The 15326-nt window shown below is 36.3% G+C and overlaps 1 protein-coding gene across 2 annotated transcripts in view; it reads right to left on the reverse strand.

Annotated features, from left to right (window-relative positions):
* The window catches only part of LOC149806827 (stimulated by retinoic acid gene 6 protein-like), a 128036-nt gene that overhangs the window by 39003 nt on the left and 73707 nt on the right, over nt 1-15326 (reverse strand). For both annotated transcript variants that reach the window (XM_089958193.1, XM_089958186.1), the window contains 7 exons: nt 9012-9132; nt 8584-8698; nt 7496-7624; nt 6963-7039; nt 6176-6287; nt 5008-5116; nt 4422-4497 (listed from right to left, as the gene is read on the reverse strand). In XM_089958193.1, the coding sequence (XP_089814319.1) occupies nt 4422-4497; nt 5008-5116; nt 6176-6287; nt 6963-7039; nt 7496-7624; nt 8584-8698; nt 9012-9132 (739 nt within the window). The remainder of the gene's footprint in view (nt 1-4421; nt 4498-5007; nt 5117-6175; nt 6288-6962; nt 7040-7495; nt 7625-8583; nt 8699-9011; nt 9133-15326) is intronic.

Raw genomic sequence — 15326 nt, forward strand, 5'->3', positions numbered from 1 at the left:
AACTATTCATTTGCCAATGTGTGTAGGTAGAATAGTGTGAAAATAAACACTAACTCTATTTAAAAAAATGTGAGGATATGTGTTTGTGAGTTTGTGTGTTTGTAAGCGGTCAAGTACGTTGGTGTGGATAGTAGATTAAAATGATGTCTTTATTTGGTGTTTGAGGTGTAGATTTCGGGGTTAGATTGGATTGCTTTGAGTATGTGGATAGTCAATTGAAGTGATTTATAAAAAATTTTAAAATAGTGATGGGTAGAATAAAAAAAGTGAGTGAGTGTTTCTTTTAGGTCCGCGCGTTGTTGTTTTTTTTTTTTTTGGTCATGATCTAGGTAAGATCAATTTTATGTTTTTAGGGGGATGTTTTCCTTCACGTACGCGCTTTCACTATAAATTGAAACTCGTTCGGCAGTCTAGCTACCCTTGTTGATTGATCAACACAAGAATGAATAGTAGCAGAATAAGCAAACTTCTTGAACTCCAGATACATCTGGAATATGTCAGGCGCCTGGTAAATGAACTGGCTGCGGAGGCTATAATAGAAGAAGAAAGAATAAAGAAGGAAGAGGAGGAGAGAAGACAGAGGGAAGAGGAGGAAAAGAAAAGAGAAGAGAGGATGTCGTTCAATATTCCCGAGACAGAGGATTGGGGTGCTGAAGCGAATCATCCTCCCTCTTCGCTCCCCAGAAGAAAGGTGAAAGGAGACTGGGGAAGAAGATGCGTGTGTGGCGCCAGGCCAGGAAGGTGCAATCATTAGATAGTTGCATCTGGAGTTAAAAAAACAGCCCTTTTCAGGGCTACCCAATACTCTAGAAAAGAAATAACTATCGATTTGCCAATGTGTGTGTGTGTGTGTGTTTGTGTGTGTGTGTGTGTGTGTGTAGGTAGAGTAGTGTGATTATAAACACTCTTTTTTCATAGTGCGAGGGTATGTGTTTGTGTGTTTGTGTTTGTAACTGCTCACGTAAGTTTGTGTCAATGGTAGATTATGGGTTTCTTTATTGTTTCTTAGCGTATGTGAAGAGTATAGTTTGGGTTTTGTAACCGCTCACGTACGATTGTGTGGATAGTAGATTATGGATTTTGTTTATTGTTTCTTAGCGTATGTGGAGAGTATAGTTTGGGTTTTGTAACCGCTCACGTACGATTGTGTGGATAGTAGATTATGGATTTTGTTTTAATGATTTGCGTGTGTAAATAGTAGATTTGGGGTTTGTTTATTGTTGCTTCACTTATGTGGATAGTATATTATATGAAATGAGAAAAGTAGGGGATGTTTTCTTTCACGTCCGTACGATGTTAGGTCATGATCTAGGTAATATCAATTTTATGTTTTAGGGGGATGTTTTCCATCACGTAAGCGCTTTCACTATAAGAACCCACAGTATTCGTCGTTCAAACCATTCTACAAAGAAGATGGCTTCTAACCAAATTGACAAAATGCAAACATTGCAAGACGTTTTGGACAATTTAGGAATGATGGAGCAGATGTTAATAAGACTCGTTGAAGACCACTATTCCTATAGTCCCCATCGTGTAAAGATGGAAATTAATAACTTAAGAAAGGTAAAGGATAAGATAAGTGGTGTAATGAAAGAGATAAAGGAGGAGAAGGAAGATGAAGAGGAAAGGATAAGAATACGCAAATGGAACGAAAAAATTGAAAAAGAAGAAGAAAATGAGAAGAGGAAGAAAGAAGAGGAGGAAGAGAAGAAGAAAGAAGAGGAGGAGAAAAAAAGAAAGAAAAGAAGAGAAAGAGTGTAGGAGAGAAAATAAGAAGTTGGTTGAGAAAAAGAAGAAATTAGAAGCAGAAGAAGAAGAAAAACCAAAGGCCCTTTTCAGGGCCAGCCATATTTCTCGAAAAGAGAATGACTTTATTCAATTGCCTACCCCTTTTTTAAATTTAAATTTAAATTTAAATTTAAAAAAAAATTTTTAAAAAAATCCCATGTTCAATTCCCCTTGAGGCTAGAGTGGCCCAGGGTTTTTTCTCCATGTTCAATTCCCCTTGAGGCTAGAGTAGCCCAAGACTATTTCATATGTTAAATTCCCCTTGAGGCTAGAGTGGCCCACGATTTTTCTCCATATTAATTTTCCATTGAGGCTAGAGTGGCCCAGGGGTCTCTGTAATGCTAATTCCCATTGAGGCTAGGGTGGCCCCATTCACTACTGACAGGGCTATTTTAGTGATATTCATATAAGTAAAAGAATCGCTGATAGGTGCCAACTGTGTTCACTGTAGAGAAACCTTCAAAAAGATGTTGAATAATAAAAACTGTTTCTTCCCATGGATACATACACACATGAAATAAGACAACATTCTCGACTCTTAATATCGTATGAAATGAACACATAGTAAAAACTGTAAAGATAACGAGTTTAGGAAAACATTTGCTTCCAGGTTAACGTTTGTTTGCCGGCGCTACGATCTAATTTGCATCGAATTTTCATCAAGAATACGCTTTAGATATTTTAAGAATCATAATAGAAACCTGATCAGTTTGGTTTGTTGCTAGGCTAGTAGTGAAAACAAATATTAGTCTCGAAACTGTGCAGCCATGACAGTACAAGTGTGAAGGCGAGCAGAACTATAGAGTTCGGCTTTCACATCGCGGCAGGCAACTCGCACATGAGCCGCCAAGCTTTGAGTGTGGAAAAGTATTAGTCATAGTATATATGATGTCTTGTGAGCATACGTCATAGAGATCACCAGTCATAACTACAATGTACATCCAATCAAATCACGCCTCTTAGCACACAACATAGCATATAAGAGGGATTCCTTGATGGCTTGGCCGTGTATTTCTGCACATAACAGCAGTACTCCTCTCGATAGGTAGACATCGATGTGGTGGCTAAACATAACAGCAGATACCCATTAGCCCATAACCAAGCAAATGGATTCAATAAATTTTACTGTTAAAATAGAACATTGTAACATTGATGTAACACTTGCATTGTATTAACGAACATAAACGAAAATAAAGATCTAACCATAGGGACAAATAACTGACAATGCCTTGATTTTCATCTACTTTGTGGTCCTCGTTGAGAAATTAATTGGTTGGGTATTGTATTACGCGGACAGATTCAGAGTTTTAAGACTTTACCCCCAATGAGTCAACTCGTGTGATATAAAAGTAATTTGACTGAACACGCATAAGTTATGGAGACCAGTTTCTGGCCATTTTGTCTATATAAAAGCTGAGTGTAACAATAGTGAATCACACTTCTCCTATATCATGTTTCTTAGAGTTTAAAGAGAGTATTAATTAGTGCAGCCTTTAAGGAATTAAGAAGTACGCCCGCCCTTAATTCTTGCTCTCTTTCAGTCTCTTCAATTATGGCTTTTTTGTCCAGAGTCATTTGAAAGCGCAACTACAATGTAAGAATAACTGGAATGTACCTACTTGTGTTACGAATATTTGATTTAATTTATATTTGATTTAATTTGTGTTTGGTTTATTTTGATTGTTTTTGGTATTTGGAATTTTTTTATTTTGTTTACGTGTCAATGTAACGTAATTTTGTTTACAAGGAAATTGATATTTTCCAGAACTTTCAGTTTGACCATAATGTTTCCATAGATACCTAAGAATAGAAATACTTGTTTCTATTTTTGACTTAGTTCCTGGCCTCGATTGAGAGTCAAGTAAACAACATTTTCTCGGAGTAAAATGATTGGTTCTTATCAAGGACATGCAGGAGCTATGTGATTTTTACATGTAAACATGATTACGCGATCCTCTATTTGGCAATTCGGCATTTCCAAAATTGCGAAATGCTTAGTATTAATAGTAATGTTTAGAGAGAAATCTCAGAGTCAGGGCGTTTAAACACTTGATGTCAAGTTGTTTACTTCTGTTGTGAACAGTATTGAATTTTTGAGTTTTTGAGTTATTTGTTAATTTTTTTCCAGATTATTTAGACTCTAAATGATTAATTCGTTTCTCTTGAAATATAATTGTATTCATACAGAATTCTTAAACAAGGACAATTGTTGACAATTTTATTTTGATTTCCAAGACCGGAGGATTAAGTTTTGTATTTCTACAAGGAGCTGTATAGACTTCAACACTTTACAAGTTACAGCATACGTCATCGCAATTCATTATTAGGACTTCGAAAATTTTATTCGTGGATTATTCTTGGATTATTTTTTGATTTGTTTCTTAAAACCATATGTTCATATTTTTTACCTTTTTACAGCATTTTGTTATAGTTTACAAAGCTTGTTGTTTTCACTCTTTCTTGTGTTACTGTTTATTCGAGCTAAACATGTAACATAAGACTTATATGTCAAGTACGTCTAAATAACACAATAACAATATGTAATGAATTAATTGAAAATTACCTACATGTAATTCATGTACGTCTACATAATACAATTATAATATAAGAATAATTAATTGAAGTTTACATACTTATACGTCATGAGTAGAGAGTAGATCACACTACAGCCATAGATTCCTGTAGCTATACCGGAAGCAATACTACATCCTGAAATTTTATTGACAAGAATGCCATTTATTATCCATCATCAAAACAGTGAACTAACAACAGCTGCTTAATTTGTTACCCTCATGGGTAAGTCAAATATTTATTAAAATGGGACTTAGTGAGCAAGCATAATGTTTACTGAATATTTTACTCAGTCAGGAACTACAAATTACAGTTATTTGTGTCATTGAATATTCCACATGCTTAAATCGATTAATGTAATGTCCTTAGATATCATGGCATACTACCATCATCCATCCATCCATACATCCAAAGACAAATATACATACATGTGTACATGCATGCTGCATGCCAAACGTGGAAACATAATATCAAAAACGTTTCTTACTTTTTGTTAGTGATCTCTTGTAGCTGGGGCTAAATCAAAACAAGTTAACTTAAGTATGCGCAAATGTAAGATCTGAAATTTATGTTCTATTCATAGCGTTTATATCTTGTTTATCATTTGGCGATGCTTTAATGTAAATAGTTGTCAACTAAAATACAAACCTTGAAGAATATACGCTATTCTAAAAGTTTCCAAGAATGATAACTGTTGACTCCATGTGCGTAACGATTTCTGCAAATAATCCAGCAACAACTGTGCGGCAAGAATGATCTGAAAGAAATATAAACCGTTTCCATGTAATTTATTTTGTAATATTAAACACTTCAATGACTGCATTTCTTCAGTCTTTAATGAACTCATACAATTCGTCGAAGCTTTACCGCACTTAATGGCAAGTGTATGATTAGAATCATAAATACATTTAATCATTCTGGAACGGATTTGATTTCGAAGATGCACGCAATATGTATGCTCGTAGCTGCATAGTTGAATCAATCGGAACACGCTGGCCTTTCCGACAATTATCGGAAAATACAACAGACATTTTAAAGTAGCCACCGTAGCATATTCATGTGTCTTATTTACTAAATGACGTTATCTACAGATCACGGAGCATCATTGAACTCATTACGGACGACGCGACTGCGATGAATTATTCTGGGTCGCAATATTTACAAGCTACTTTCCTCAATCATGAACTCAGCAAATAATTTCATAACGGTATTACAATGTTCTTGACGTGCTTCTGTTTTGCCTGAAGATTTGCCATGATATTGAGTTTTCCGCTATTGTCCAGCAATTTTCCTCTTTATTCACTGTATCCCCTCACACAAGCATTTTGAGATGGAACTTTGTGGAAAAGCCATGAGGTATTCCGATTGGGGCATCTAATATCTCGCGCATGAAGAAGTATATAACATTCCATTCGCACTTTATGTGAAGTTTAGCAGCCTTTAAGAGTAAAGTTTCAATATAGTTTGCAGCCATTAAAATATGTTTAATCTTAACATTATTGTGCAAGAACATTATGCTAAAAAAGAGAACATTGCTGAGAATGAAACGGAACAATGCATTTTGAAATAGAGCGCCATTGACACCCCACAATGGAGATTACACATATAAATGAAAATAAAGGTAGGAATTACAAGCTCGTGTTTTTAACTGCACTAAACAATTCATACTTGGAAAAGTAAACGCCAGCTTATTTCCTGAAACCTCACACTTATGCCAGAATTCATGAACTGACCCGAGTTCGATACAAATAACTGCATTGTTCTCTTGACAACTGTGGTAAAATTTCCCTGCATTGTTCTACATTTCCAGCATTACCTGGTACAGAACTATTGCCATCATAAATGCCGTGGAAAAGATAGGGTTGGAGTAGGTAAATCCGGGTATGCTGTGAGTAATACGTTGCAGGTATTTCTTCCGAATGCTTTGTCTAAAATGCAAATAAAAATCTTCACGCATGACTCAAAGTTGAAAACTGATTAATTTCTTAATTATCCCATCGCTGAATGCAAAAAAAAATCTGATTTTTGTATCACAAGTAATTTGCGCTCATTTCTCGATAAAATTTCACCTCTCTGCTTAACGTATAATAGTTATAATGTTCTCGCTTTTGTTTCATTGGAGTAAACAAATCGCAACTTTATGTTAGGTACAACACTTACTACTACTACTACTACTACTACTACTAATAATAATAATAATAATAATAATAAGAAGAAGAAGAAGAAGAGAAAGAAGATGATGATGATGATGATGATGATGATGATGATGATGATGAATAGGAACAAGAACAATAAACAGAGAAGGAGGATGATGGTGAAAATGATACAGAAGCCAAGTGCAATGAGAGAGAGAGGGGGGATGGAGGGATGGAGGGAGGGATAGGGATTAGTTAGACGGCAAATAATATAATATAATAATAATATATATAATATAACATAAAATCTTTACTCACACTGCATCAGTTTTCAAATGTCTATTTAAACTTATTTGCTGTGGTTAACTTGTCAGTTTTTGTATATAGGTGTTTCGTCATTCTTACTTGAGGTTAAGAAAATCGACGTAATTGACATGTACTATTACAGAGAGAGAGAAAGAGACTTACGTGGCTTTCGTGCCAACTGGATCCATTAAGTGCTTGATATATATTTCAGAATTTTTCGCTGATAATTCATCCTTGTCCTGGTTGGACAAAATACGACATTATTTAGATTATATTGGATAAATAGCAAAGAAAACTAAAAATGTAACATTCGTATCTCCCTGAAATACTAGTCAATATATTAGAACTTATGGTTGCATAATGAATAGAACAGATGTCAAACAAACGCCGAAATATTAAAAAAGTAATCTAAGAAATACTAAACTGTAAACGAAATGTTAAAATTAAATATATAATATAGTATAATATTTCATATTGAGAATAAAGCAGTATTTTGGTTCCCTAATATTCACCTTGTGGAATATAATAATTTCTTATGTTAGTCAATATTCTTGTTAACTTTTACGCTTTATAACAAGTTTTTAAATATAGGCACTGCAACCGATTTGAAAATTTCTAACGTCTTTTTAATTAATTGATAACATCAGTTGCCCCATTATAAAAATCTAATACACTTGAGATATTCAGTACTCTACCTGACGTGTATATTCTCCTTTTTTAATGCAGTCGTAAATTCTGGTGATGAATTTCCCGACAATGCATATAAAACAGATATACACCGGAAGCTGTATCATCACTGCTAATAATATCGTACCATACACCAGCTTGAAAACGTGATCAGAAAAAAAGTCTGTTAAACATTTGGTACGTTAATAGACAAGATGAACATTGCTAAAGGTGTACACAGTGCACTTTGCATGGATTTTTTTATTTAGTGACATTTACATTAGAATGCAGGAAAGGTAGAATGGCTTTTTTATCAGTCTTTATGGCGCTGTAACGAGAAATGAAAATAATTAAAGACTCCAATTTGCCAATATGCTCTGAACATTTAGTCACAGTAGGCAGTATGTACTGATTGTCAGAGATATCATTTCATTCACTATATTAAACTTCTAATGTCATCAATTTTATGTAATGCTTTGTGTCTAGTCTACGGCGAAGTTAACATAAGACTTAATTAATTTTCTCACAATAATGCTTGAGTGTATCTTCTATTATTATAAGCAAAGACCTTACCTAGGAATCCGAAAATTGATCATAATTGAATGTTTAACCTAAGTAATATGATACATAGTGTATAGCCTATATATCAAACATATGCCGACTGATTTACAAACACTACCGACGGGGAATAACTCTTCATAAAATATAAAATATATAATTGCAGTTGTCTTTTCGTTTCAGATGATGACCACACACACACACACACACACACACAACACATACATACATACATACACACACACATACATGCATACATACATACATACATACATACATACATACATGCATGCATGCATGCATACATACATACATACATACATACATACATACAGACATACATACATGTACAAAGTGTTTGTAAATAATGATATGTCAACTCAGAAGATAAATCATGCCTCTGATAGATGTTGAATTAGTTAAATATTTGTTCCCCTTACCCGCCAGCAAGACGTTTACCATACCACAGATGTTATGCTTCCCAATTATTCAACAACTTATTTTATGTCAGGTTCAGTTAATTTAGAAACAATGATCAATTAAAACATTTCACACATGCCTCATTACGAATACTATTGACACTCTGGTCATTCTGAGTCGCACTTGAGTTAGTATTCTTAGCTTCCACCAGACACATGATTGGTACCACCAAATCATACAGCGAGAGGACAGACCTGAAAAAATAAACTACCTTGCGAATAAAACTCTTCTATGAAAAATTTGTATCCAAATTGTCATTTGCAATAGTGATAAATTTCTCAGTGTAATATATAAGGCATTAAATACAGAATAATATTTGAGTTTGGTTCTGAAGTTTTGAAACTAATAAAATAATATGTTTGTCATTGAGCAAATTTGTTAAATACTATTGTATCATATCAAGTTATATAAATGGATATAAAATATCAATAAAATATCACTTTATTCTATTAGAAAAGGTAATATAATCAGAGAACGTAGTATGTGGAATTGCAAAATATTACTTACCATCCAAGGGCATACAAAAGTCCTATAACTCCGCCAAGTAGTCTAAAGCGCGTAGATAGACAAACCAAGAAAGGGAGTGTCAAGACTGTAGCCTCAAGAGCTTGCGCATAGATCAATAAGACTGCAATAATAATAATAATAATAATGAAAATAATAATATCAATGTGGCCTGATATCACTCTTCAGCTGAAATCCGATAAAAACACTTTTTATGATTTCGATTGCAATGTGGTCACCATTATTATTATTATTATTATTATTATTGGAGCCATTGCAAAGAAAATTAAATGGATTATACCTGGCATGCTTTTGTTAACGTTTGGTGAAATTAGACTATACAGTTCTTTATAAAACTCTGTGAAGAGGCGGGATTAAGGGGGGGGGGGGGCGAGTTAGTAGCGGTTACCCTGTTGATTAAAAGAATAAAAATAATCGTCACAATTGCGAAAAGTCTAAATGTCAGAATTCTAGCAGTAAAATCTATTCGAATTCAGTTTACGTCCTTGGTGAAGAAAAGGATATCTATTTTCTGATGGGTTGTCCTTTTATTGTAACAGTGGTCTCATTGGATAACAAATATATATTATTGCTAGAAGTGAATATAAACGAACATTGACCCTGTGATGCCCAATTTTGAACAAGAATATTTTTAGAAGAAGCCACCCCAAAAAATCTTCCATTTTCAATAGCATTAGCCATATCTGCTAAAGGTTCAACGTCATTTGTCTCAAATGAAAAGGTTATGCACTCTAAGTGCTCTCAAAAAATTGGCTGAAATTATGTTCAGTGAGTTTAAGAGAAAGTCATGAAATGCGTATTTCTCGAAAATTATAAAGGTTTTAAGCATGAATATTTTCTGAAAAACTTGGTCTCAATTTAAAGAACAATCGTGCACACATGATATATAACGTGGACAACATCCGAACTAAATGCGATTAACATGGAACGGGCCATGTGTCAAATTATACCAAATCGACTGTTTTCTTTCAACATATTTAAAATCACTCATTTATTTAGTTATATTCATTTATGATACAAATGCATTTCAAATTGCAAGACGATAAATACATTCTTATCTTAATAATTCTTTATTAAAATATACAGACTTTATTTGGAATGCAAGAACAGGTTGTAACGAACTATATGGGAGGGGTGGGGTGCTCCCAATATTTCATTTAAACTATTATAGAAGTCACACCCAGACTCTATTTATTGGAAGTTAAATTTAATGAACGATAAATGTAAAACTCCTAGCCCCCAGTCAGCAATGCCGACGGTTGGATGGTTAAATATACAAAAAAGGTCGAAATTCAATAAATAACAATTTAATAACAATTCAATAATAAAAGGACTCAAATTTCCAATTGCACTCCTACCGCTCGGCCCTTTAATAAGCCTATTGCATTACTTGATTAGCAGTGTGAGATTGATTTCCACCTGTCCTGGTATTTCTACTCATCTGTTTTATCCTTTCTCTCTCTTATTGCTCCTAATTCCTTCTCTTATTCCTCCCCCACCTTCTCCAGATTCATTATCCTCCTCCTCCATTTTCTCTAGACTCCTCCACTTTCTCCCCCACTGCTATATTTCTGTAAACTTCGACTGTCTCGGCTATAGTCTCAATTCCGTCTTCAACTCTTGAAGACTTGGGACCCAATGGAACCGGAAGTTCTCTGACCCCGAAAAAGCTTAATGTGAAAACACAAGGACAGTACAATTTTTTTTCCGTAGCCCTCTCATAGCACACTACAGACAGCCGATCATCAGATAATGGCTATTAAATTTATTTGGATACGCATTCGTTCACATCGAGATACTCAAACGTTCTTGTATGGCAAAACAAACGTCGTAATATAGCACGGTATCAATTACTTCTTATACAGTCATCAATAAATTCGGTCACATCAATACATATTCCTAATTCCGTTATACTAAATACTATTTCAGTAATTAGACGCGTTTCTCTACTTTACAACTCATACAAAGTACTCAAATATTCAAACATCCATGCTCTGATATGTGCATACGTCCATAGTAAATAATCTTACATACTTCAACCATGTTTCCAAAATCACAATTCAGGCATGTGTAAATTCTAACATAGCGCATTACTAAATGCACTAGTTTACTACGAAATAACCTAATAGCGAATAAAAAATTTAATTCCGACCACAAGCTAGCAATCTACATAATTCCGCCTCGCATCTAATAATTCTCTACGTAGGCTCAAGCCCAATTCTCAAATACGCACTTAAATGAAAAACTACAAAGATAATTCTACATACTAAACAATCCTAGTAATTAAGTGTACATGCTGCAAATAATTACAATTATAATGCTGTACTATTCTGCAAAAATCGAGCAAATAACTTACTGACCTTTTCGAAGTTTTGTCTTTCCTTAGAATCTACCTATATATTCAGCCGCCAGATTATGAGTGGTTTCTTACTCGGAGTAAACCCTATTGATCCGCAGTCTTTCCAGGCGAATACTAAATTACTCTTTCGAGTTCGGACGGTATCATTCAGGTCTGAATTTGTTATTATGCCTCTATCTTAATGTTTGAATGGATATCGCTGTGGATAACATCATGATCTAAAAATTTAACTCTTCATATTGTTAATCCCAATGTTACAATGTCGACCTATTACGCAACAGAACCACGTTCGAATCAAACTAAGAACTTTGTGTTTTCTTTATTAGCAAATAAGTCCGTTCCTATCCTGATTTATCAATGATAATTATGATAATTGCTCATATTTCCTTTGCAAATGTACACAAACCACAGCAGTACATATCTGGTAAACGTCTGACGTAAGATATCCTCTACTTAATTATGTTAAACGTCTTACCTAGTCCTACACGCTTAAGCATCACATGAAACAAAGACTGAAAAAGCCCTAATATTTAGAAACATGGCGGATATTATGCTTCTATCAGACAGATGACAATTAAGATGCTCATTTTTGAAACGTCAAGGTATTCAACTGCCATATCGAAGATGTATCTCTAAATCTATTTAAGCTATTGCGTATGCATTATGATATATCATAACTTTATAGCGTTGTATAGCCTTTCTAAGTAATTTCTCAAGGTCAACGGACAAACCAGTTCTGGTAGCCAAGATATACATGTAATTATGTTGATATGATAAATTATGATCTCATCCTGGATGAATTTGTACATGCCTGTCTTAAGTCTTGCGTATTATGATCTAGCAATTCACCATATATCTACCTATATTTCCGTCGGTCCGGTTTATAACTTTGTAACGGATTGAGAAATGGAGAGATTTTCATCAATTTTGCGCAAGTATATGTCACGACCAAACAGTGATTCAGATGCTATACCCAGACCTCCTTCCATGTTACGGTTAGAAGATGTATAAAAATGACGTAAATTTTCACAAGTATACATTTTGAATCACGAAATATATTTTAAGGAAACTTGCCTAACTATGTTGAATGACTGCATGTGCTGCTTGTTATAGGCCGGCGCCGCTGCCTCACGCTCGATGACATGACAACGGAAAATATATTTCAGTAAATTGTAACCTTGCCAGATATTATAACTTCTAAAACGTTACCAAAATATAAAAAAAAACTATCATGGCTATATCCACATCCATATCTCAAGATCACGGCAAGGAAACAAGTATATCTATGACTTGTATCACTGTCTGGAAAAACAAAAAGAAAAATATTTAATAAAATTAGAACCTCATAAGATATTGAAAGTGAAACTTGAATAAATTACATTTCGTCATTAGATAATATTTCTCATGTCATAGACCTGAACTCAATCTCAAGGGTAAGTATACAATAAAGGAAAAAATAAAAATCGTTGATCTCTATCCGTGTGATGATGTTAATCCATTGGTGTAGATGAGGATCATTCAATGTCATCGATTCAGTGGGGGTGGGCCCGGAGATGGCTGATCAGTCCGATCCGGGCCCGGAAGAGTCTGTTGTAGTGGGGACATGGATGTACAGGCTGCTGACTGTGAGTTACGGAAAAGTTGTTCCTGGATTTGCGCAGATCACGTTTCTTAACTGCGTTCACCAATCTTTTCTCCTCAAAGGCTGCCGCACCGGCATAAACTTGACTGCGTTAAGCAGATCGACCAGCAGAGACACTCTCTCGTCTATCAGGGTCAATGCCTAAGTTCTTCAGCAAGGCCTTTATTGTGTCCTTGTACCTCATTTTTGACCACCGTGAGATCTCTTGCCTTGATATAGCTCTCCATAGAAGACCTTCTTAGGTAGGCGTTCTACCGGCATGCGAACAACATGGCCAGCTCATCGGAGTTGTGCCTTGCACATCATGGTGTTGATGCCTGTCATGCCAGCTTGACTGAGCAACTCTGTGTTCGGTATCTTGTCCTGCTAACTGATTTTCATTAGTTTTCAAAGGGAGCTCAAGTGGTTCACCTTTGAAAACTAATGAAAATCAGTTAGCAGGACAAGATACCGAACACAGAGTTGCTCAGCTTCAAGCTGGCACTGACAGGCATCAACACCATGATGTGCAAGGCACAACTCGATGAGCTGGCCATGTTGTTCGCATGCGTAGAACGCCTACCAAGAAGGTCTTCTATGGAGAGCTATATCAAGGCAAGAGATCTCACGTTGGTAGGCAATCCAGAGGTATGTGAACCTGTCTACATTTTTAAGCTTTTGGACATTGACAGTGATGGATGGTTCCAGGTAGTCTTCTCCGGTTGATGCATAACCTCGGTCTTACTGGTAGAGATGGTGAGTCTGAAGTTGGTGCACGCTGTGTAAAATATGGTCCATGCTCTGCAGCATGCCTGCCTCCGTGCTGGAGTTCAGGGCACAGTCATCTGCAAGCAGGAGGTCGCGAATGTTCTCAACTGGGACTTTGGATTTGGTTTGAAGCCTCCTCAGGTTGAACAACTTCCCATCCAGACGGCATGGGAGGCTTACTCCCACATCACTGTCCTTGAAAGCATCCAACAACATTGCGGACAACATGATGCAGAAGAAAGGTGGGGGGGGGGCTACGACGCATCCTTCTTTCACACCATTATTGACTCCAAAGGGTTCGGAATATTTGCCCTGGTCCTGGACTCTGGCAAGCATACCGTCATGAAAATGCCTCACAATTTGAAAGAAGACATCTGGACATCCAAATTCGGCCACGATCTTCCAAATGCCTTCCCGGCTGAGAGTGTCGAATGCCTTAGTCAGGTCCACGAAGGTAGTGTATAGTTAAACTTTTGGTTCAAGACACTTTTCTTGCATGTTGACTGTGTTTCTCTCCTTTCTGAAGCAACGGTGACTTTCTGGCAGGGTGCTCTGTGAGTCTGTTCAGCAGTATCCTGGCGATGATCAAGCCTGCGATGGAGAGAAGAGCGTTTCCTCTATGGTTGTCGCAGGATTGGCAATTGCCTTTGCGTTTGTAAATGTGGATGATGGATGCATCTTTGAATTTCTGGGGTATCCGTTTCTGCTTCCACAGCCCACATAACATCTCTGTTAGTCTTTCCACTAGCTTATGTCCACCAAACTTGTAGATCTTAGCTGGGATGGAGTCTGCTCCTGGAGCTTCCCCATTAGACAGGAGCTCAATGGCTTTTTGAGTTTCAAGCACTGTTGGAGTATCAACCAATATCTCATTGATCTCCACTTGGGGTAGACGGTTGATCGTTTCATTGTTGATGGAGGAGGGTCTGTTGAGGACACCGTCAAAGTGTTTCGCTCAGCAATCCAATAATTCTCCTTCTCAGCAATGAAAGTGATGGCATCTGTGCTCAAGAGAGGGACTGTGCCTGCTGTTACTGGGCCATAAACATCACGAAGAGCACTATAGAAATTCTGCATGTCGTGTCTGTCGGCAAAGTACTGAATATCATCAGTCTTTCAGCTCAGCCATGTGTCCAACATCTCGTAAAGTTTCTTCTGTACAGCTTGCCGGACTCTGCTGAATGTATTTTTTTCCGCGGACTTGGTGTCGATGTTTTACGCACGATGGAGACGATGCTTTTCCCCTAGCAGGGACTGTATTTCTTCCCAGTTCTCGTCAATCCAGTCTTGGTACTTTTGCTCATGTGATGCATAGGGTTTCAGATGCAGCAGAGTACACCAGATGTTTGAAGGCGAGTCTGTGGTTTCCAGCTAGCGTGTTAGAGCTTAATACAGAGCTTCTCAGTGTTGCAGACTTTCAGCCTGAGTCGCTTTGGGACTTTAATTCCCTGTGGACATCTGGGAGGATGAATTATAAGATTCATCTTGATAATCAGTAGCCTGTGGTCTGTCCAGTAGTCAGCACAACTCATGGCCTTGATCACCCGGA

The sequence above is a fragment of the Sinohyriopsis cumingii genome, chromosome 1 (genome assembly GCF_028554795.1).
Source record: "Sinohyriopsis cumingii isolate HCF-2022 chromosome 1, ASM2855479v2, whole genome shotgun sequence".
Lineage (NCBI taxonomy): Eukaryota > Metazoa > Mollusca > Bivalvia > Unionida > Unionidae > Sinohyriopsis > Sinohyriopsis cumingii.